The sequence below is a fragment of the Saccopteryx leptura genome, chromosome 10 (genome assembly GCF_036850995.1).
Source record: "Saccopteryx leptura isolate mSacLep1 chromosome 10, mSacLep1_pri_phased_curated, whole genome shotgun sequence".
NCBI classification, from domain to species: domain Eukaryota; kingdom Metazoa; phylum Chordata; class Mammalia; order Chiroptera; family Emballonuridae; genus Saccopteryx; species Saccopteryx leptura.
In genome coordinates this window covers 9649130-9671243 of record NC_089512.1, presented here as the reverse complement: position 1 = coordinate 9671243, position 22114 = coordinate 9649130, and the positions used below count along the sequence as shown (strand labels likewise).

Sequence of the window (22114 nt, the reverse complement as noted above, 5' to 3'; positions counted from 1 at the left end):
GATGAGGGTGGGGGCGGAGCTTGTGGTGGGGATAATTCCCAGTCATCTGATGCAAATCCAACAGTCCTGATGCCACAGGGCTTACTTTTTGTCTCAGGACTAACGTTAGGCGAATGCTACCAACCCAGAGTCCCAGGGAGAGAGAAGTGCAGGCTGTGTATGGTGGGAAGGGGTGTTGGGGGAAGCAGCTTAAACAAATGAGGGGTTCAGGGTTGCTTCCTCCAAGGTACCTTGCCTGAGTCCTGATGCCAGAAAAGTTAAGTTATCCTAATACAGGTAAATTGTGATAAATCCTTAAAATGCAGTGCTGCTGGCTTGGTTCACCAGAGCCAGCAATATGGAAGTGACAGAAGGGTCCCACCACGTTCACCGCATTCTATGCACTAGAAACAAGCCATTAGTCTAGCTCACTCAAGGGAAGAGGGGACTCTTGGGGGGGTATGAATGCCAGGAGGTGGGGACGTCTGGGGACCATCTTACTGCTACCACAAGCAGTAAGGAGAGAGGAATGCGAAGGTGAGATTCAGAGCTAGTGTGGAGGGCACCAGGTGGCCCACGGGGGGGGGGGCTTGGGCTGAACCCCAGGGATCTGGTTGCCCCCAGAGTGGCCTAGAACCACTGTGACTTTTGCTCACAAAAGCCTGGAATCTGGGCATTGCTCATCTGTTTCCACTTGACATCACTTGTGTGGCTTAAAGGCTGTGGCCTAGAATTACCAGAAGCTTGCTCACTCACGCCTGAGAGGAGGGAAGAGAAGGAGCGGGGGAGAGGGAGGAGAGAGGGACCGGGCATGCAGGCCAGGAACTCCCCATTCGGGCAGCTCTGAGACCCCTGGGCCTGCGCACAGCCATGCTGCTGCTGCTCCGGAGGACTGGCCGCCTCCCATCTCTGGAAGAGGCGTGCTGGGAACAGCCTCGCTGTAGGAGTTGGAACCTGGCTCGGTCGAAAGAGTCACTGCTTCCCTCCTGATGCTTTTGGGGTTTGTTGCAGAACTGGGGACAACAGAGCCAGCCCCTTTGCCAGCCCGTGTTCTCCGCCCACCCCACCCCGGTGCCATCCCTACACCTTACCCGGAGGTCCCATCGCTGTCCTTTCGTCTGCACACTTCCTTGCATTTCTCCCCTAGTTACGTCTTCCAAGTGTCTTCACCCAGAGGAACTAGCCTGAATTCCAGGGACTCAGGGGTGTGCAGAATGTGAGAGCAGGAAGGGACCCTCTCACTTTAGAGGTAACTTTGACCTATTTACTGCAGGGGGAAAAAAAGGCAGGAGACATTCGGATGGTGGACGAAAGCTGTATCATAAATATGGTGTCTTTAGTTACAAGATGCTCTGTTGGAGTTATATATACACATTTAAAAACGTATGTACAGATAAATAATTTAAACTTGATTGTAAGCAGTGCTCTTGGTCTTCCCTAGAAAGAGTTGGCCGTCGTCCCCGAACATAACACGAAGTCTATGGGAAAAGCTAGGTGCACCCCGACCCTCGAGGCGGTTCCCGCACCTTTTCCGAAGACCAAGGCACGGGGGGAGGGGCTGTCTGCCGGGCTCCGCCCAGAACCAGGATGCTAAGCGCGGTTTGGGGTGGCAAACTGTAGCTGGGACAGTTTTTGTAGAGAGGACTGGTGCTGGACTGTGAGAGACCTCAAATTAGAGACACGTGCCCCCCTGCTGGGTCCCCCATAAAGAACCCAGTCGGTCTTCCTGGGGAACAAAAACACGGCACAGGCATATTCACCGTGAAGAACGAGAACCGAGTCTCACCAATGACAATCCTCTGCCATCTCAGGCACTTAAAATACTCCTTTTCAAACTAATCTAAAAGCGATGACCTTCTAATATTTTAGAATCTCTTTTAAAAAAAATTGCTTACATTTTATTCTGTTAAAAATTAGAGTCCAATTTTAGCTCACAGTGAGCTCTGATTCTAGGACGTCGCCAGAATCAAGAAAGCAACTGTCTTTGAAACTGGCCCTGGAACCTGTGCCCCCTGGGGACAGGGAGACAGCACGTGGCCTCGGGAGGGGCGGAGGGCAGAGGGGCTGCTTTGTGAGCGGGGGTGGGGGTTCTCCCCAGGGGTCTTCTTCCTTCACGCCTTCCTGACTCTTCCTTCTAGACTCAGGAAGATGGCGGGCCTAGTGCTTCTGGAGCAAGTACTTGCAGAAGCGGCCGAGGAGGCTCCTCCTGTTACAGCAGCCGTGGAGCCGGGCAGGCGGCGGCGGCCTCTGGGAAGCCGTGCGCTCAGGCGACGGGGGCTGTGTCTCCCCTCTTGACGCAGCGTACGATGAAAGTCCCCAGGGCCACCAGGGGAATGCACATGGTGGAGGAGGCCACGAGCAGCCCAATGACAGCCAGTGCATACGTGGGGTAGTCCTTGGTCACAAGCTGGCCCTGGAAGGAGAAGCCCAGCGTCAGCACAAGAAACCTCCCCAGGTGGAACCTGTGAGAGCACCACGCCCCCCAGGCGCAGCCCCGCCCCGAACTAGCAGGTGTCCCGCAGACAGCTCCCCTCGCCTTTTCTTTTCCTTATACTTAACCAGCGTCAGCTGAGCCATTGTTCGGAGCTCCCTGTAAAGAGTAACCACACAGATAACCCTGAGGCTTGTGTTTGAGGCACCGAGCAAGACCGCTAGATGTCCGAGGCGGCCCTTAGCTCAGCACGGTCCAGTGGACCTTTCTGGGCTGATAGAAATGTTCCATGTTTGTGCTGTCGGATACCAGACACGGGTGGCTACTGAGCATTGGAAATGTGGCCAGTGAGACTAAAAAACTGAATTTTTAACTTTATTTATTTGTATTTTTCTGAAGCTGGAAACGGGGAGAGACAGCCAGACAGACTCCCGCATGCGCCCAACCGGGATCCACCCGGCACGCCCACCAGGGGGCGACGCTCTGCCCCTCCAGGGCGTCGCCCCGCCGAGACCAGAGCCACTCCAGCGCCTGGGGCAGAGGCCAAGGAGCCATCCCCAGCACCCGGGCCATCCCTGCTCCAATGAAGCCCTGGCTGTGGGAGGGGAAGAGAGAGACAGAGAGGAAGGAGGGGGGGGGGGTGGAGAAGCAAATGGGCGCTTCTCCTGTGTGCCCTGGCCGGGAACCGAACCCGGGTCCCCCGCACGCCAGGCCGACGCTCCACCGCCGAGCCAACCGGCCAGGGCCAACTTTCTTTAATTTTAATGAATTTAAATTTAAATAGCTACACTGGCCATTGGCTACCATATTGAACAGCACAGCTCTGGTCTCAAGGGAAGTCTTTTTAATTGGTCCTGGCTGGGTAGCTCAGTCAGTCAGAGCTTTGTCCCAATGTGCCAAGGGTGTGCATTCAATCCTCCGTCAGACCACATACAAGAATCAACCGGTGCATACATAAATAAGTGGAATAACAAATTGATATCTCTCTAAAATCAGTAATGAAAAAAATGTTTTAAAGAAAGACTCAACCAATGAATGCATAAATAAGTGGAAGAACAAATCCCTCTTTCTTTCTGCCCTGCTTTGTGTTAAGGCCAGGGAACCCGTGCTCAAGCTGGAGAGACTGCACTCAAGTCAGAGACCTCGGGGTTTTGACCCTGGGTCCTCAGCACCCCAGGTTGACACTCTACCCACTGCACCACCACTGGTCAGGTTTGTTGGTTGATTCTTGTATGTGTCCTGACTGGGGATAGAAACCACACTCTAACAAATTGAGCTACCTGGCCAGGGCTATACCGTTTGTATTTTTTAAAATTTCATTTTTCAAGTGATTCACTCTTTAAAATTTTTTTTTTTTAATTTATTGATAGCGAGAGAGGAAGGGAGAAAAAGAGAGAGAGAGAGAGAGGAACATCGATCTGTTCCTGTATGTGCCCCAACCAGGGGATTGAACCAGCAACCTCTGTGCTTCAGAACATGACTCTAGCCAACCAAGCCATCCCGCCAGGGAATCAAGTTGTTCCCTCTTACTGCATCTTACAAATGAAGCAGCCACTGTGGCCGGAGAAAACGCCCTCGTCCTCACCAGTCTGACAAGCTCACTCGACATCACCGCTGGAACCAGAAGAGGGGGTGCCTTCCAACCTCTACCTGTCACGTGTCTGCGTGGAGTGGCGGGGTTGGCTCACAGGTCCTCATCCCCGCCCTGCACACACTACACACACTACGTGCTAAAGGACAATGTCCTCTATCCACTGGAAAAGAAATCCAAACTGGCCAATTTTTATTTTCCTATGAAAGTGTGTCTGTGTGAGGACAGCCAGGCCTGTCCAGGACAGATAATGACTGTCCTGGCTGTTAAAATACTGACATACTACCCTGGCCGGTTGGCTCAGGGTAGAGCGTCGGCCTGGCGTGCGGGGGACCCGGGTTCGATTCCCGGCCAGGGCACATAGGAGAAGAGCCCATTTGCTTCTCCACCCCCCCCCTCCTTCCTCTCTGTCTCTCTCTTCCCCTCCCGCAGCCAAGGCTCCATTGGAGCAAAGATGGCCCGGGCGCTGGGGATGGCTCCTTGGCCTCTGTCCCAGGCGCTAGAGTGGCTCTGGTCGCGGCAGAGCGACGCCCCGGAGGGGCAGAGCATCGCCCCCTGGTGGGAAGAGCGTCGCCCCTGGTGGGCGTGCCGGGTGGATCCCGGTCGGGCGCATGCGGGAGTCTGTCTGACTGTCTCTCCCCGTTTCCAGCTTCAGAAATTAAAAAAAAAAAAAAATGCTGACACACTGCCCTTCTGGTTGTTGGACCAAGTGCCCTGAGCGAGCCTGCTCTGTCGCAGCTACACCCAGAACCCAGCTCCCGGGAGCCAGCAACTCAGGGGTGAAGGCAAGTCCACCAGGGGGCAGCAGTCAGCCGCCGTGCCCACCAGGCCTGCACGGCCCTTCCTAAGGACGCCTAAGTGCACGGAGGCAGAGGGCCTGCCGGCCGGGAGTGCGCCGCCAGGGGGCAGCAACAGCCTCTTTGCGTTGGCTTTCCCCGGCTCCCAAGAGAAGGTCCACTGGGAAGTTCTGGAGGGATCTCACTCTGCTTTACCTGTTGAAATGCTCAAAGCCCAGCTCTGCTGTCCTGGGCTGAGAGTTCTGAAATACCTGGCTGATGATTCCATGTTGTGACAAATAACCTGCCCACGCCATGGAAGTTCCTTAGTTTCAGAAAACTGAGGCCTGTGCTCTGGGGCCCCGAGGCGGCAGGTACCTGGGAGGCGTCCCAGGCTTGGTACTGCAGGGTCCCCGTGAGGATGTAGTCACTCAGGTAGAAGAGCAGGAGGCTGATGATGAGCAGCGGGCTCACGCCGGCCCACATGGCCTTCCAGTACCAGTTCAGAGCGCGGCCGGTCATGGACTGAAGGTCGCTTTCGAATCTACTTGGAAAACGGGAGAGAGAGTCTGGATTATCTAAGCTTTGGGGGCAAGGGAGGCCCCAGCTCGCCCATCCCCGTTCGCTTAGGAAACCGCTGCTCTGGCACCTCCCGAGGTTTGTGGGGCGGGGGGCAGGGCTGAGGCTGCCACAGAGAGGAGGCAAAGCAACCAGCCCCCGGTGAAGTGGGCGTCAGGGGACATCTCCCTGGTGCTGCCCTTCAGAGGAAGGCTGCTGGTGTGGACCAGAGGGCAGCTCCCAGCAACCGTGGAACAGATAGCATGGGGCATCGGGCCCCTCAACGCCAGGGGACCCCTCGCCCCCGGGCAGCTCGGCCCCACCTCTCCCCCCTGGTGTCTGCTAGTGACTCCACTGCCATTGGGAACACGCCCGGGGGAGATCTCTTTTGTGCCCTGAAACCACCACAGCAGGCTTTCTGGGACGCGCAGGACAGAAAGCCGGACCCGGGAGAGGGAGCAGGGTGTGCGCGGTCACCCGCAGACCAGCGTCGTGTTTCAATCATGTCTGCAGATCGTCTTTCCTTCTTTTTCTTTAAATTGACTCTTTTGCCTCAATTTAGCAAAAGCATAACAGCATCCCTTTTATTGCGGGTTTGATGAACTAATCATAGATATTTTTAATATACTTATTTTTAAATAAGTATATTGAATAAGTATATGAGTCTGTAGAGACTTCCACCTGTCCCCATGCTGCCGCTGATTTAGTGGAGCCCTAGGCTCTAGGCCACGAAGACACACGTGCGTAATGTGAACACCTGGGATTTTCAAGACCATACATGGGTTCTCTTATCCCTTTACCTCCCTTGCCCCTGCCCTGCATTTTCCTGGGTAGAGACAGGTGCAAAGAGCAGGCAGCAGAAATAAAGGCCGCGTGGCACTGTTGCAAAATGGCCACAAGATGGCGCTGACCCCTGTGCAAGCAGAAAGACTGCCCTCTGCTGGTTACTACAAGACATGGCTACTTAAGAAATTCCCAGGGCAACTTCAGTTTTTCTCTCTCCGTCCCCAGCACTTACCAACACCCGCTTTGGATGGACTTGTGCCCTGCTCCAGCGCTTCCAGTGAGTTATAGGTGCTGTTCTTATATTCCCCAGCCTTCTCTCTTTATCCTCAACACCCACCCTCTCAGGAGACTAACTTAAACTTTTTTTGAGAGAGAGAGACAGACACATACAGGAAGGGAGAGAGAGAGACGGAGGAGAGTGAGAAGCACCAACTCGTAGTTGCTTCACTTTAGTTGTTCAGTTTCTCATACGTGCCTTGACCAGAGAGCTCAAGAGAGCCAGTGACCCCTTGCTCAAGCTGGCGACCTTGGGGTTTCAAACCTGGGACCTCAGTGTTCCAGCTCGACATTCTATCCACGGTGCCACCACCGGTTAGGCTCAGGCGACTAATCTCTGGGCATTTCCTAGATGAAATATTTGTCCCAGTTTACCCGGGACTTCCCTGGGTTTAGCGCTGAAAGCCCCTCCATCCCAGAACGCCCTCTTTCCCGGGAAAACGAGGTAAGCTGGTCGTTCTGACACTAACATCCTCACGATGTCCCTAGCTGTAGGGGAGGAGTGTGGGCAGATAAAGAAGGCATTCTTTGGCCACAAAGGTTTTGGAAATGCTGCAAATAACAGCCCCCTCTATGACATCCACAACTGTCTTCAAAAGTTGAGAAGTTCTATGGCAAAGAAATTTGGCTCTGTTTAAACTTGTGTCCTGAAATTATTTGATCATGGAAATCCCTCACCGGGGCTTCCAAGGACACAGTGGGAAATTGGCACAAGGGGCCTGGCTCCCTGAATGTCGCAGCTGGTCCCCTGACCTGCCTCCAGACTGACCTGGAAGATTATAAAGGACTGGAGTGGCGGAGAGTCGGGTACAGCTCTTCTAATCAGGCTCAAAATGTAACGGGCCTCAGACTCCAGGACATGTCAAAATGTGGGATCCGATTCAGGCAGGGGCTTGGGGAGCCCGAGACCCAGCCTGCTAACAAGCTCCCCGCGGCTGCACTCCAGCACCACACTCAGAGTGGTTCTCAGTGTCGGCCCCACACTCACGTGGAGCTAGGGCCCCACCTGGACCTTCCTAATCAGTGCCCCAGGGGTGAAGGCCAGGGACGGTGTGAGGACCAGCCCCCAGGGGGCCCGGCTGCACGCAGGTCTGGAAGTTGCTCCAGACCCGTGGTTCTCAGCTCGGCCACACATTCCATCCCCGGGGAGGTTTAAGCCCTCGGGGGCGGGGCTATGCACCCGGGTTAAGAGTCTTACATCCTGACTCTGCTGAATTTCGAAGGTCTGAGTTACCAACTGGACTTTGGTTAGCGAGCTTGATAATGACTGGCGCTGGCTGATAGCGCGTCCAGTGCTTGGAAGCAGGACTCCCTGCCCCTGGGGCTGCTGGGGCCCAGCAGGGTTAAGAGGCCAATATCCTTTAGTAGAAGTAAAAGCACAGAAAACAGGGAAGATATTAATGGTTAAAGGGGAGGTGAGGCAGAGAATTAGCCGAGATCTGGGGGCAGGCTGGAGGCTCGAGAAATGCCAAGCTTAAAGAAGAAGGTGCAGTTCGCACGGAGAAAGGGCGCCGCTGGTGGGCGGGGCCTCCTCACCTCCTGAGCCCGTACACGTAGCACAGGGCCACCGTCTCCACCAGGACAATGAGCAGCAGGGACATCGTGGCCGCGTAGTCATTGAAGATGTCGAACCAGTAGTTGCCGGCCTCCATGGTGAACACCATGCCTACGGCACAGTTGATGAGGCACACCAGACCTGGGGCCACAAGACCACCTGCTCACCTGCCTGAGACCCACGCCTGCTCATTCAGTTTTCTGTGGGGCAGCAGAGCCACGGATGCCACGGGGACTCTGGCTGACGGGCTCATCCGTGTGGTTTGGAAGGAGCTGTCATGGTTTGGCCTCTCTGAATGTGTATAGTCTGTGCGTGCGTGTGTGTGTGTGTATGGTGTGTGTGTGTGTATGGTGTGTGTGTGTGGTGTTTGGGCAGGGGGCGGGGGAAGGAATGTCTGCAGGCATTACTGTTAATTGCAGAAACTGTCCTGCAGGGGGCACTAGTGCAATGGAAGAGGGAACAATGTGGCATCCCTGCTTGGGGAGTTCGCCCTGTGAGTCGAGCGATAGAGTTTATCCTAACAATTCGGTCCCTGAGCTCCTGGGAGGTGAATTGGGTCTGGAGATGTGAGCTTCGGGGTGTCCCTGTCAGGACTACCTAGAGGGGACTCAGGTCTGAACAGAAGGGGTGGGGAGAGGAAGGGAGGAATCGCATGCAGCTCCCACCCTGCCTCGGGCACTTCCTACTCATTGGGTCCTGAAGCCTCTGAGGCAAGTATCAGGAGCCCCATTGTACTGATGGGGAAGCCGAGGCTCAGAGATGGTGAGCAACTTTCCCAGTGTCCCACAGCACGTAGGGGTGGAGTCAGGATTCCGACGGAGGCCCCTCTGCCTGCAGAGCCTGCATTCTTGTCCTGCTCTCTCTTGGGCACCCCACTCTGAAGCTCCCACCTGCCCTTTCCACAGCCACCCCGAATACCACCAGCCACCAAGCTCCCTCCTGGGGGGCGCACAGGAGAACGGGTTAGTGTGGCTAGCAGCTCAGGGCACGCATGATGTGACGACAGGTGTGAGGAATCTAAGTTCTAGAGGTGCCATCAAGGGCGGGCGGCCCCCCTCGGTGAGCGGGACTTTAGGGAGATGGGATGGGACCTGGGTTTGCTCTGGGCTGGGAGGAGGGACATTCTGGATGTGGACGGACAGCGTTATCAAAGACAGGGGTGGGGTCCAGCGGGTTGGAGCGGAGCAGATGAGGGCAGGAGTGATGGGAAGAGCAGGGTCTTTCCTAACCACCCCATTGCCCCCAGTGACAGAACAGGTGGGTGGATGGCGATGTCCGCCCCCCAGTGACAGAACAGGTGGGTGGACGGCGATGTCCGCCCCCCAGTGACAGAACAGGCGGGTGGACGGCGATGTCCGCCCCCCAGTGACAGAACAGGCAGGTGGACGGCGGTGTCCGCTCTGACGATGAGTTATTACCGGGCAGGAGAAGGACAGACGATTGCTCGTTGCAACCACGTGGGTGGGTCTCAGAGAGTCTGAGTGGAGAGTGTGCCCGTGGAGCACCTACTGTGTGGTCTCGTTTACATGAAGTCCACAAAGGAGGCCACGAAGGGGAACTGGCAGCAGTGAGGTGACCTCCGGGGCTGGGAAGGGCTCTCTGGAGGGGAGGCACGCTCTGTGTCTTGGCCTCAGTGGTGGTTACTTGGGTGGCTACGTATGTAACATTCACCAAGTTTGTGCCTCAGGAATGTACCCACTGTGGTGGTTACACCTCCGTTAAACCGAGACCACAGCAGCTTCTCCCCCAGCCTGGAGAGCACCGGGCCCCAGCTGGGGGCGTTAGGCCTGCTCCCGAGAGTGGGGTGGCCACGGCACCCCACGGGGTGGAGCACCAGATGCACGGGGTGAATCACTCGTACCAGGTCCCGGACTCCCGAGTCGAGTAGGAGGTGAGGGAGGGCAGGACACGGCGAGGTGGCCGCAGCCCCCGTGGCCACCTGAAGGGGCACACGGCCCCCGAGGCAGCCCAGCCCTCTGCTTGTCCCTCCCCCACCCATGCCCCGCCCCCTGGCCCCTGGCCCCGCCCCCTGCCCCCTGGCCCCGCCCCCGCCCCAGCTCACCGGAGATGGCCTCCTTCGGCAGGTGGCTGGAGATGAGCTTGCTGTCGGTGAGCGGGGTCAGGATGGCGGCCGTGTTGCCCAGCATGCTCCCGATGCCCAGCATGAGCAGCATGAAGAAGTACAGCACCGACCACAGCTGGGACACCTCCATGTTCTTAATGGCCTCGGTGTAGACGATGAAGGCCAGGCCCGTGCCCTGGACAGCCTGCCCACAGCGAGAGGACACCAGTCGCACTTACGGCTCCTTCAACATGCCCGGTGCCAAGCAGCATGGGGGACCCCGGAACTGGCCCCGGGAAGCCGTGTTCTGAGCTTGGAGCTCCCATCTGTAGACCAGCCCTTCGGGCCCCGCGGGGCCGGATAGAGATGTGGGCTCTCGGGAACCCATGCCGAGGAGGGGACATTTCTACCGCCTGGGAACACTGCGTTCCCCTCTCCTTCCCCACCGCACATAAACTCTGGATAATACACAATCAGACAATGTCTGGATACTGTAATTCCTGCTTCCAATATCATGACAGGCCAGGTGTCTGAGACCTCAGTGGCTGGGAGCTGAGGCAGGACGGTGGGGACAGAGCAGCGGGAGCAGCCTGGCCGGGAGCTGACCCTGCCAGCGGGCAGCTGCGATGGCACCGCGGCCGGGTCCCTGCAGTGGTGACAGCACTGTGGGGACACTGAACTGTGGGAACGGAGCCTGGAGCTCCTGCTGGAGGACGGCCTCCCTGGGAGGGGAGGTTAAAAGGGCTCATGGCCGGGGTACCCCCTGGCTACCAGCATCAGATCAGAAGCATGTCCTCTCTGGGGGAAAGGTCCCCCGACTATGGCCCACGGGCCCATTGGAGATGATCAAACAGTGAGTTTGCAGAGACATATAAACCCGTGAAGAGACATGTCACTAAGAGTCAGCAAGAGTAAGAAATAGGACTTAGAACACCGTTCCCCACGAGTGGCCAACATTGGGATTTCAGATTCAGAATAGAAATAGGCTCAATGGCATTCCAATGGGGACAGGGGGACCGTCACCCCTGGGTGCACAGTAAGGGAGGCCCACTCTCAGAGGATTTACAGATAACAATACCCACTGAAGTTGACCTACTTTCTATTATTATAATGGGCCGACAGTTTTCAACACTGTCAGTGATGAAACACCCCTCTCTCCAGGGTTCCCTGCTCTCTCGCCCCGGCCCATGGCCACCACCCGAACAGCTCCATAGGATGCATTTAAAGCAACAAGAGATAAAATTACAGAGGTAAGCATATAGCTAGAAACTAGTGGAGTGAAAAGGAAATTTTAAAAAGTAGTGTCTAAAAAAATTATTGAATTAAAAAGCTCAGTTGTGCCTGACCTGTGGTGGCGTAGTGGATGGAGCGTCGACCTGGAAATGCTGAGGTTGCCGGTTCAAATAAATCCTGGGCTTGCCTGGTCAGGGCACATATGGGAGTTGATGCTTCCAGCTCCTCCCCACCTTCTCTCTCTGTCTCTCTCTCCCTCTCTATCTCTCTCTCTCTCCCTTTCTCTCTCCTCTCTAAAATGAATAAATTAAATAAATAAATAAAATAAAATAATAAAAATAAATAAAAGCTCAATTAACAGTTAAATACTACCTGTAGCTATGGAGAGAATTATTGATCTGCGAGGTATATCCCAGGGATGACTCCATAGTGAAACAGAAAAGGATGAGAAATGGAAAAATAAAAGAGAAATTAATAGTCAAGCAGGGTTGGTGAGAAGGTTTAACATAGGCCTAAATAAAATTCTAAAAGGAGGAAAGAGAGGAGAGGCAATGATTAAGAGATATAGGCATGGTCCCTGGACACATAGCTCAACCGATTAGTGCGTCGGCCCAATACGCTAAGGTTGTGGGTTCAATCCCGGGTCAGGGCACATACAAGAATCAAGCAATAAATGCATAAATAAGAGGAACAACAAATCCATGTTTCTCTCTCTCACTCTTTCTCAAATAAATAAATAAATAAATACATTTTAAAAAGAAATACAGTAATAGGTATAAATCTTCCAAAACTAATAAGATACATGGATCCACAGATCCAGGAAGCCCAACCTCACCCCGGCGTAGACGGATTAATGCAAATACACCCACGCTTAGTCTGCAGAGGTCAAGGACAGAGGGACGATGACGAGAGACATCAGAGACGAAGAACTGGAGAACTGGGTGCGTATACAGAGTAAAAGACTATTTCAACAGCAGGAATGGGAGCCAGATCACAAGGCAAATATCTTCAAAGTGTTGAGGAAAAACAACAGTTAACAGTTAATGATCTATCTATTCAGGAGGAAACTGTCTTTAAAAAACGGGTGCTGAACAGAAAGAAACTCACAGATACAGAGAACAAACTGATGGTTGCGAGAGAGAAGGCAGGTTGGGAGATGGGTGGAAAAGGTGAAGGGATGAAGAAGTATGAATTGCCAGTGATAAAAACAGTCACGAGGATGTGAAGTACAGCACAGGGACTATTGTCAATAATATTGTAATAACTGTATAGTGCCCGGTGGGGACTTGGATTATTGGGTTGATCACTTTGTAAGTTATATAGACGTCTAGTCACTAGGCTGAACACCGGAAGCTAATATAATATTGCAAGTCAGCTGTAACTGGAAAATAAATTAATTGTTTAAAATGAGGGCCAGGCCCTGGCCGGTTGGCTCAGCGGTAGAGCATCGGCCTGGCGTGCGGAAGTCCCGGGTTCGATTCCCGGCCAGGGCACACAGGAGAAGTGCCCATCTGCTTCTCCACCCCTCCCCCTCTCCTTCCTCTCTGTCTCTCTCTTCCCCTCCCGCAGCCGAGGCTCCATTGGAGCAAAGATGGCCCGGGCGCTGGGGATGGCTCTGTGGCCTCTGCCCCAGGCGCTAGAATGGCTCTGTTCACGACAGAGCAATGCCCCGGATGGGCAGAGCATCGCCCCCTGGTGGGCGTGTCGGGTGGATCCTGGTCGGGTGCATGCAGGGGTCTGTCTGACTGCCTCCCCGTTTCCAGCTTCAGAAAAAATACAAAAAAAAAAAAAAGAAGTCTATAAAATGAGGGCCAAATACGGACATTTACATATAAATAAAACCTGATAATATTTATCATCAAAAACCTGCTATAAAGGAATGTATTTTAAGGGAGGAAAAGAGAAAAATCAGAAGACAGCTGGGATGCAAGAAAAAATAGAGAATAAATAAAATAACTAACATGAAGGTAAAGTACAAACACGGTATAAAGTAACAACAGCATCCAATGTATGGGCTTCAGTAAGACAGAATTGGCCATAATGGCATTTAAAACAGGAGGGATGAGTTGCAAGTGCTCTGAAGTCAGCACAGTATTTAACTCTAGACTTTATTAAGTTAGATATACTTGCAAAATTTTTAAGAAGAGAAATAGAGTAAATAAGTTCCAAAGGGTAGAGAATAAAGTGGGTGAGGAAAAAAACACAAGAGGGGAAAAGCAGTCTCAATCAATCATTAACCACATAATTCTTGGACATTGAGCCAAGCTCAAAAGTAAGCAAGGAAGACTCCCAGGTGTCAAGAACAAAGAGAAATTTGATTTTTAGTATAGAGGAAGGGGGAAGAGAGAGAGAGAGAGAAGCATCAGCTCATTGTTTCACATAGTGGTGCATCCATTGATTGCTTCTCATATGTGCCATGACCTCAGGCTCAAGCCGGCAACCTGGGGATTGAGCCAGCAACCCTAGGCTCGAGCCAGCAACCCTGGCACTCTGGGTAGATGTTCTATCCATTGCACCACCACCACTCAGGCAAACAAAGAGGAAATTTGAACCTGAATAGGAGTAAATCCCAAAGGCCTCAGGGGTCATCTGAATGGGATCTAAGCCGGAAAGGAGGAGCTGGGGACTGGGGATCCGATGCCTGCTGGGGATGAAGGGTCATGCCACAGTTCCATGCAAACAGGCAGCCAGGAGGAGCAGAGCATGGCTTCATCCAGGACAGACCTGGAGTGGCTCCGCCCATGAAACCAAGGGCCAGAAAACTTCCAAGGTAGCTTGCTGGCAAGCAAAGCTACGGGCCTTCACTAGTCCCTATTCCCGTCGAGGATCTCCAGAGACACTCGCGAAGTAGTCCCTAGAAGTATTAACTCTAAGAATTAGACAAATACGCCCACTCTCATTTCTGCATCCACCGTGCGGGAAGCCCTAGCAAATACAATGGGAAAAAATGAGGGCAATATAAGGGTTAAAAAGAAAAATGCAAGCAGGTGATAGGAGTTTACATAGAAAACCGAAGCAGATACATAAACAAATACAAGAATCAGTATGAGCGCCCATCAAGGTTGCTAGATAGAAGATCAACATACAAAAACCTTTAGCTCTTTTGCAACAGAAGTAAACAAGGAGAGAAAGAGGAAATAAAGGCACCATTCACAGCAGCAGCAGAACAGGATAAAAAGCTAACAAAAGACGTGCCAAGATAGTCCACGAGAGAATTAGTTGGAGAATATGAAAGACCTGAGTATACGAGGAGGTGGTGCAAGCTTCTGAACCAGGAGTCACGGGAAGCCTGGGGTCAAAACAATATAAATTCTTTCCAATTTGCTTGTTTTAAAAAAATCAATGCAATTCTAGTAAAATTTCCTAAAGGAATATTTCTTGTCAGTGGAACGTGTCAAATTCACCCTAAAGTTAATGTAAAAAAAAAATAAAGAACCCAACAGAGTAAAGATAATTTTTCAAATATAAGTAAAGGTGATTCTAGCACCAAAATTTTTTTGAAAAGCCAAATGTCTACCAGTGAGGACACAGATAGATTATGGCATGTTTGTGTGGCGAAATAAAAAGCAGCACTTAAAATGAATTATGAACCCTGGCTGGTTGGCTCAGCAGTAGAGCGTTGGCCTGGGTGTGTGGAAGTGCCAGGTTCAATTTCCGGCCAGGGCACACAGGAAAAACGCCCACCTGCTTCTCCACCCTTCCCCCTCTCCTTTCTCTCTGTCTCTCTCTTCCTCTCCCACAGCCAAGGCTCCATTGGAGCAAAGTTGGCCCGGGGCGCTGAGGATGGCTCCATGGCCTCCGCCTCAGGCACTAGAAATGGCTCCAGTTGCAACAGAGCGATGCCTCAGATGGGCAGAGCATCGCCCCCTGGTGGGCGTGCCGGCTGGATCCCGGTGGGGCGCATGCAAGAGGGAGTCTGTCTGTCTGCCTCCCTCACACACTTCTCACTTCTAAAAAATACAAAAAAAAACCCAAAAGAATTATGAGATGATACATGTATTATTATGGACAGATCACAAAAATAGGATGTTAGAATGTTGAATGAAAAATATCTCCCAGGACCGCTTATTTCCATATAAAAACTGTCAACAAAACAACAATGTTTAAGAATACATAAGGATGTTAAAAATGTCAAAATAAAGGTTCTTGCCTCTGACGAGCAGGGAATGTTTGGGGACAGTAACAGGGAATTTTAACTTTGTTCCTGAAAGGCTTTTCTTTATATTAAAAAAAAAAAAAAATGCCCTGGCTGGACAGCTCGGTTGGTTAGAGCATCGTCCTGATATGCAGAGGTTGCCTGTTTGATCCCTGGTCAGGGCACATATAGGAACAGATCCATGTTTCTGTCTCTCACTCTCTCTCTCTAAAATTCAATTAAAAAAAAAATCTGAGCCCTGGCCAGGTAGCTTCATTGATTAGAGCATTATCCCAAATCCGCCAAAGTTGTGGGTTTGATCCTGGGTGCATAAATAAGTGGAAGAAATCAATGTGTTTATTTTTCTCTTTCTTTCTCTCTCTCTCTAAAATCAATAAATCAAGTCAAATGAAATGAAATAAATATCTGAGTCCCAAATGACAAATGTTTTCAATTGCTCATTCAGCATGGTGGATATGTGGGTGCTTGTTATATTATTCTTTGTACTTTCCTGTCTTTTGAGACGGAGAAAGACAAGGAAGAAAGGGCTCAGAGAACCAAAGGACCTGTACAAAACCAGCGTTCTCATGCAGCAGCTGCGGGGAGGGGGGCCCACTCTCCCGGCTCCTAGAAGAGACGTAGGGAGAAGGGCTCTATTGTCCAAGACCTCGCCAGCGCCTTACCGTGTCCAGCTCCGACTCCAAGCTGCAGTTTTTGATCTGTGGGAACACCTCGCTGTATCGGCCGGGGTAGGTAGATGCCAGGTAGCCCTTCACCTGCTCCAGGTTGCTGGTTGTCAAAAAGCCATCTTCCAGGTCGAAAGAATTGGTCAGCAGCAGAATCACCCTGCAGAGCAAAAAAACATCAGACTGACTTCCATTGATCAGAAAAGCCACTGTCACCAGCTCTCCTGCAGGCTCGGGCACCGGGCTGTGCGCCTCGCCTCTTCTTTTCTGACTAGGCGAGGTGCTCCACAAAGGGAAGCTGGTGACTGGTGGCCTTTAAAACGGCAAGGCATTTTGAATGGCTTTGAAGAAGCACCAGAAAGGAACAGTGATAAGAGGAACCAAGGGGCACAGCTAGGCGACATTACCCTCTGGGTCAGCATTGTCCCAGAGCTTCTGTGACGGTGGAAACCTCCACATTGGGGTGTTCCCATATGGCTCAAGCCACATGCGCACCTGAGGAACTGATCTAAGTCAAAATTTAAGTCAGTTTACATAAAATTTACATTTAAGTTTGTATGTAAATTTAATGTATAGATAATTTTGTTTTTATTTTTGTTCTGTATTATTATATATTTTTTCTTATATATAATATAATATATAATAAGTAATATTTATTATATAATATATAAAATATTTTTGCATAATTACATTTATTTGTATTTTTATTTTGTATTATTATAATTTTGTATTAAATTTTTAAATAATTTTGTAATGTAATTAATGTAAATAAATTTGTATGTATATAAATTTAAGTTCGTATGTAAATTTAAATATAAACTTTTATTTAAATTTACATTTATATTTATTTATTTATTATTATTATTTTTTTTTTGTATTTTTCCGAAGCTGGAAACAGGGATAGACAGTCAGACAGACTCCCGCATGCGCCCGACCGGGATCCACCCAGCACGCCCACCAGGGGGGGCGATGCTCTGCCCACCAGGGGGCGATGCTCTGCCCCTCCGGGGAGTCTCTCTGTCACGACCAGAGCCCCTCTAGCACCTGGGGCAGAGGCCAAGGAGCCATCCCCAGCACCCGGGCCATCCTTGCTCCAATGGAGCCTCGCTGCGGGAGGGGAAGAGAGAGACAGAGAGGAAGGAGAGGGGGAGGGGTGGAGAAGCAGATGGGCACTTCTCCTGTGTGCCCTGGCCGGGAATCGAACCCGGGACTTCTGCACGCCAGGCCGACGCTCTACCACTGAGTCAACCGGCCAGGGCTACATTTATATTTAAAATGGAAGGGGACTTGACTTGGGGTGGTGAACACACACAATACAATATACAGGTGACATATTATAGAATTATACACCTGAAACATAATTTTATTAACCAGTGTCATCCTAATAAATTTAACAGAAATTTAAAAAATGAAAAAAAGTTGTGACTAGTCCCGTGTGGCTAGTGACACACAACCGGACAGTGTACCTTCTGGATGCTTCTTGCATTTTGGTAAGATTACGGGAAGTGGACTGTAGTTCCCATGGCTCAGCTGGAGAGCTCCTGGTTGTTTTGGGGAGGGGGAGACGGGGCCCAAGGAATCAGACTGGTCTGTCGAAGGCCCTGCTGTGCTAAGTGCCGTGAACACAGGAGGCTGCCCGGCCGCTCAGACACAGGCCGACTGACTTGCCACAGCCCTTCCGCGGCTGGGGCGGTCGGGCCTGAATTTGAACCCTGGGCTGGTGCCCTCTGGCCCTTCCCCTCTGCTCCGCTGCATCTGCCCCCCCCCAGGGGCCCCGCGCTCTGGGGACTTGTCTCCCCTGGGAGGTCCGGGGCTCCCCGGGGGGGGGGGGGGCGGGCTTACTTGTTCAAGCAGCTCTCGTAGTTGAAGGTCGCCTTGAAGCCGTAGATGGAGAAGGTCACGATGCTGGCGAAGACGGAGGTGGAGCTGTTGATGAGGGACACGATGATGGCGTGCTTCTGGCAGTTGTTGGACGGCTCGTTGTAGCTGGCGAAGGCGATCAGGCTGCCGAAGCCCAGGCCGAGCGAGAAGAAGATCTGGGTGGCCGCGTTGATCCAGGCCTTGGGGTTGGCCAGCTGCTCCAACTGGAAGCAGAGGGACAGGGCTGGTGAACCGGGGGTTGATCCAGGCCTTGGGGTTGGCCAGCTGCTCCAACTGGAAGCCAGAGGGACGGGGCTGGTGAACCCGGGGGGTTGATCCCAGACTCAGACCAGGAGAGGGAGGGCGGCCCCCGCGGCGGGCCTGGGGCTGCCACCCCGCTGTCCTGGCCTCGGCCGTGCCCACCCATTCCTCAGCAGATGAAACGCGTTCCTCCCGTCCTGTCCCTGCGGCTCCTTGCCCATGGGAGGCGTGCCGCTGACAATCATGAGAAAAGGAGTTGAGGCCTCGACCCCTGAGCCAGGCTCTGCCCGGGTCTGGGCCTTCAGAGATGGGGGTTGAGGTCTGGGTTGAACCCCAGCAATGTGGTGGTGGTGGTGGGGGCACTTGGGTGCTGTTACCACAGTCATTTTGTTACCAGGGCCAGATTTGCTGAAGACTTTTTCCTGGCCTTGGCCAGGTGGCCCTGTTGGTTATTAGAGCATCATCCTGAAGCACAGAGGTTGCCGGTTTGATCCCCGGTCAGGGCACATAACAGGAACAGATGTTCCTGTCTCTCTTTCTCCTTTCCTCTCTCACTAAGGTCAATAAAAATTAAAAAAAAAAAAGAATTTGTCCTGCCCCAAGGGCATCAGTGGTGAATACTGGGTGGCAGTGGGGGGTCTGGGGAGGGTGGTGGGGAGACCCTGAGTATGGATTTTCCCCACAGGGAAGCGATGCTGGGATGTGGTGAACGGAGGTTGGGATGACTGGAGTGATGCTCAGGGCAGATCACATCGTTCTCAGGCTGGAAGGGGGGTTGGGGTGAGACTGCGGCCAGGAGGCCCTATGAGGGGCTGGGCAGCAGTTGGTGGGGGGGGCACTGAGGATGGGGAAGGAGTGTGGACAAAAGACTCAACGGCCTTGGAATTCACAGGGTTTGGGGACTGGCTGGCTGAGGAGGTGAGTCAGCACCTACAGGTATCCACACCCTCCCACAGTCTGGAAGACTCCCACCAGCCTCCGGGGTACGCGACAGCTCTCACCCACCCTCCGTCTTCCCCTCTCTCCACCCCTCGTGGGAGATGGCAGGAAAAATGGAGGTGCCCTCGGGGTCCCTCCGGCCCGTACCTTGGGAGTGAACATGTACGCCAGGCCGTTGGTGGCTCCGTGCAGCGTGAGGCCCCTGACCAGGTAGATGATGAGCACGCAGTAGGGCAGCGACGCAGTGAAATAGACCACCTGCGGGCACCAGAGGGCAGGGTCAGCCTCCTGCAGGTGTGGCCACCACCCCGTGCTGTTTGCCCACAACGAATCCTCTGTTATTCCACCTGACCTTAATCCAGAGAGGATTCGGGGCAGCCCACAAAAACATATCCATCATCACACTGATGTGTTTAAACTGCTAGGAAAGAAACCCGTGGGGAAAGAACATGGACAAGCCAGGGAGGGGAGCCCAAGGGAAAGGCAGCCCCAGACTCGGTGCGGCTCCACCCCGTTCCTGAGACTCGTCTCTGAGCTTCCCGGTGGTCCAGGCCAAGCAGGAAGCACCCCGCTTACAAGATGTACATTGTCTCTACGAGGAAGAAAACCTCGCTGGCTTGGAGGAAGGACAGAGCTCCCGGGACGGCCGGGAGAAGCTTGGCCGTGAGTGCTTGTGAAGGGAAGTGGTGATGTCTGGCGAGCAGACATCTGGTGTCCCTCTAATAAATACAACAGAAATTCAACGGTCTGATTCGTAGGAAAGGCCTCACTTCTGCGGGCTTTAAAACTGTAAATATAAGGAATTATTTTTTTCCCCACCACATCTTTTCCTGCTGACACACTTCACAAGTTCAACGACGTTTTAGCGTGGGTTATCAGGGTGGCTGTGGCACAGCCGTTCACACCTTGGGTAACCCTCACTGTCACAAAACCTTACAACCGTTCCTGGCCAGGGCACACAGGAGAAGCGCCCATTTGCTTCTCCACCCCCCTCCTTCCTCTCTGTCTCTCTCTTCCCCTCCCGCAGCCAAGGCTCCATTGGAGCAAAAGATGTCCCGGGTGCTGAGGATGGCTCTGTGGCCTCTGCCTCAGGCGCTAGAATGGCTCTGGATGTGACAAAGTGACTCCCCAGATGGGCAGAGCATCGCCCCCTGGTGGGCGTGCCGGGTGGATCCCGGTCGGGCACATGCGGGAGTCTGTCTGACTGCTTCCCCGTTTCCAACTTCAGAAAAATACAAAAAAACCCACAACAAAACAAAAAGCCTTACAACCGAGGCCTTTCAGCGCCCGGACGCCCCGCCCGGACTGGGAGTTTCTGTACATCGACTCCTCCCCCAGCACAGCTTCTGCCCCTCGACTGCAGAAGGCAGCCCGCAGGCCCTGCCCAGAGACAGGGCAGAGGCCCCACCTGCCGGGCACCGGCCTGCGCGCTGCGCCCCCCACCTTGCCGGTGGTCTCGGTGCCCCGCAGGATGCACAGGTACACCACGAGCCAGGCCAGGACGAGGCACAGCGCCGGCTCCCACTGCACGCCGCCGTGCTCCTCGATGGACGGCGAGATGTTGAGGGTCTTCCTGTACCAGAAGTACTGCGTGGAGGACGCCTGCTCGCACTCCTCGTCGTAGCCCGTGCGGTTGCCGTTCAGCGGGCAGACCGACCACGGCAGGGGGTCCTTGGAGAGCAACACAAGCATCACACGGAGAGGTGAGGGCTGAGGCCGAAGGTCGGGGTGGGGAGGGCGGGGTGGCCCTTCTGCGGGGCCCCTGGCAGAGAGGGTGCTGGTCCCGAAGGGCAGGCTGCTGGAGCCGCTGAGGGCGGCGGGGAACCAGGGGCCCAGGCGGGCTGGGGAGTAGGAGAGAGGCCGCGAGGGGCGCGAGGGGGCTGCACAGTCCTCACTGCACTGCTGCTGAGGACCACCAACCTCCATCGTGGGCCTCGGGGACCGAATATTCCAATGGAGGAGGGCGAGACCACGTAGGACAGCAGAACTCTGACCCTCACTCTCCCCGCCGGCCCTCCTTTCCCTGCCCGGCTCCCCGCTCTGTCGGCCGGCTCACCTGGAAGGAGTGGAAGAGGTACCAGAAGGCCCAGGCGTTGATGACGTTGTAGTACATGGACAGGAAGAAGGAGACCACCACGCTGGCGATGCCTGTGCGGAAGCAGAGGGCGCTGGGCGTGTCCCTCCCTGCCCGCCTGGACCACCCACCAAGTCCTGCGGCCCCTCCGGTGTGCCCCAGGACACCCCAGCACACCCCCGCAGTGGCCGCCCTGGGACCCAGCGTGCCCCAGGACACCCCAGCACACCCCCGCAGTGGCCGCCCTGGGACCCAGCGTGCCCCAGGACACCCCCGCACTCCCCCGCGGTGACCGCCCTGGGACCCAGCGTGCCCCAGGACACCCCCGCACCCCCCCGCGGTGACCGCCCTGGGACCCAGCGTGCCCCAGGACACCCCAGCACACCCCCGCAGTGGCCGCCCTGGGACCCAGCGTGCCCCAGGACACCCCAGCACACCCCCGCAGTGGCCGCCCTGGGACCCAGCGTGCCCCAGGACACCCCAGCACACCCCCGCGGTGGCCGCCCTGGGACCCAGCGTGCCCCAGGACACCCCAGCGCCCCCCCCCCGCAGTGGCCGCCCTGGGACCCAGCGTGCCCCAGGACACCCCAGCCCAGCCCCCCCCCCCAGTGGCCGCCCTGGGACCCAGCGTGCCCCAGGACACCCCCAGCGCCCCCCCCCCCCGCAGTGGCCGCCCTGGGACCCAGCGTGCCCCAGGACACCCCAGCGCCCCCCCCCCCGCAGTGGCCGCCCTGGGACCCAGCGTGCCCCAGGACACCCCCGCGCACCCCCCCCCGCAGTGGCCGCCCTGGGACCCAGCGTGCCCCAGGACACCCCAGCGCCCCCCCCCCCCCGCAGTGGCCGCCCTGGGACCCAGCGTGCCCCAGGACACCCCAGCGCCCCCCCCCCCCAGTGGCCGCCCTGGGACCCAGC

The 22114-nt window shown here is 54.3% G+C and overlaps 1 protein-coding gene across 1 annotated transcript in view; it reads right to left on the bottom strand.

Annotated features, from left to right (window-relative positions):
* Window positions 1-1278: 1278 nt before the first annotated feature.
* Window positions 1279-22114, bottom strand: part of SLC6A20 (solute carrier family 6 member 20) — a 21554-nt gene continuing 718 nt past the window's right edge. The window contains exons 3-11 of the mRNA XM_066350352.1: window positions 21185-21320; window positions 20572-20799; window positions 19276-19386; window positions 17911-18152; window positions 16066-16228; window positions 10015-10219; window positions 7934-8093; window positions 5156-5321; window positions 1279-2392 (exon numbers count right to left, since the gene is read on the bottom strand). Coding sequence (XP_066206449.1) covers window positions 2243-2392; window positions 5156-5321; window positions 7934-8093; window positions 10015-10219; window positions 16066-16228; window positions 17911-18152; window positions 19276-19386; window positions 20572-20799; window positions 21185-21320 — 1561 coding nt within the window. The 3' untranslated portion in view covers window positions 1279-2242. The remainder of the gene's footprint in view (window positions 2393-5155; window positions 5322-7933; window positions 8094-10014; window positions 10220-16065; window positions 16229-17910; window positions 18153-19275; window positions 19387-20571; window positions 20800-21184; window positions 21321-22114) is intronic.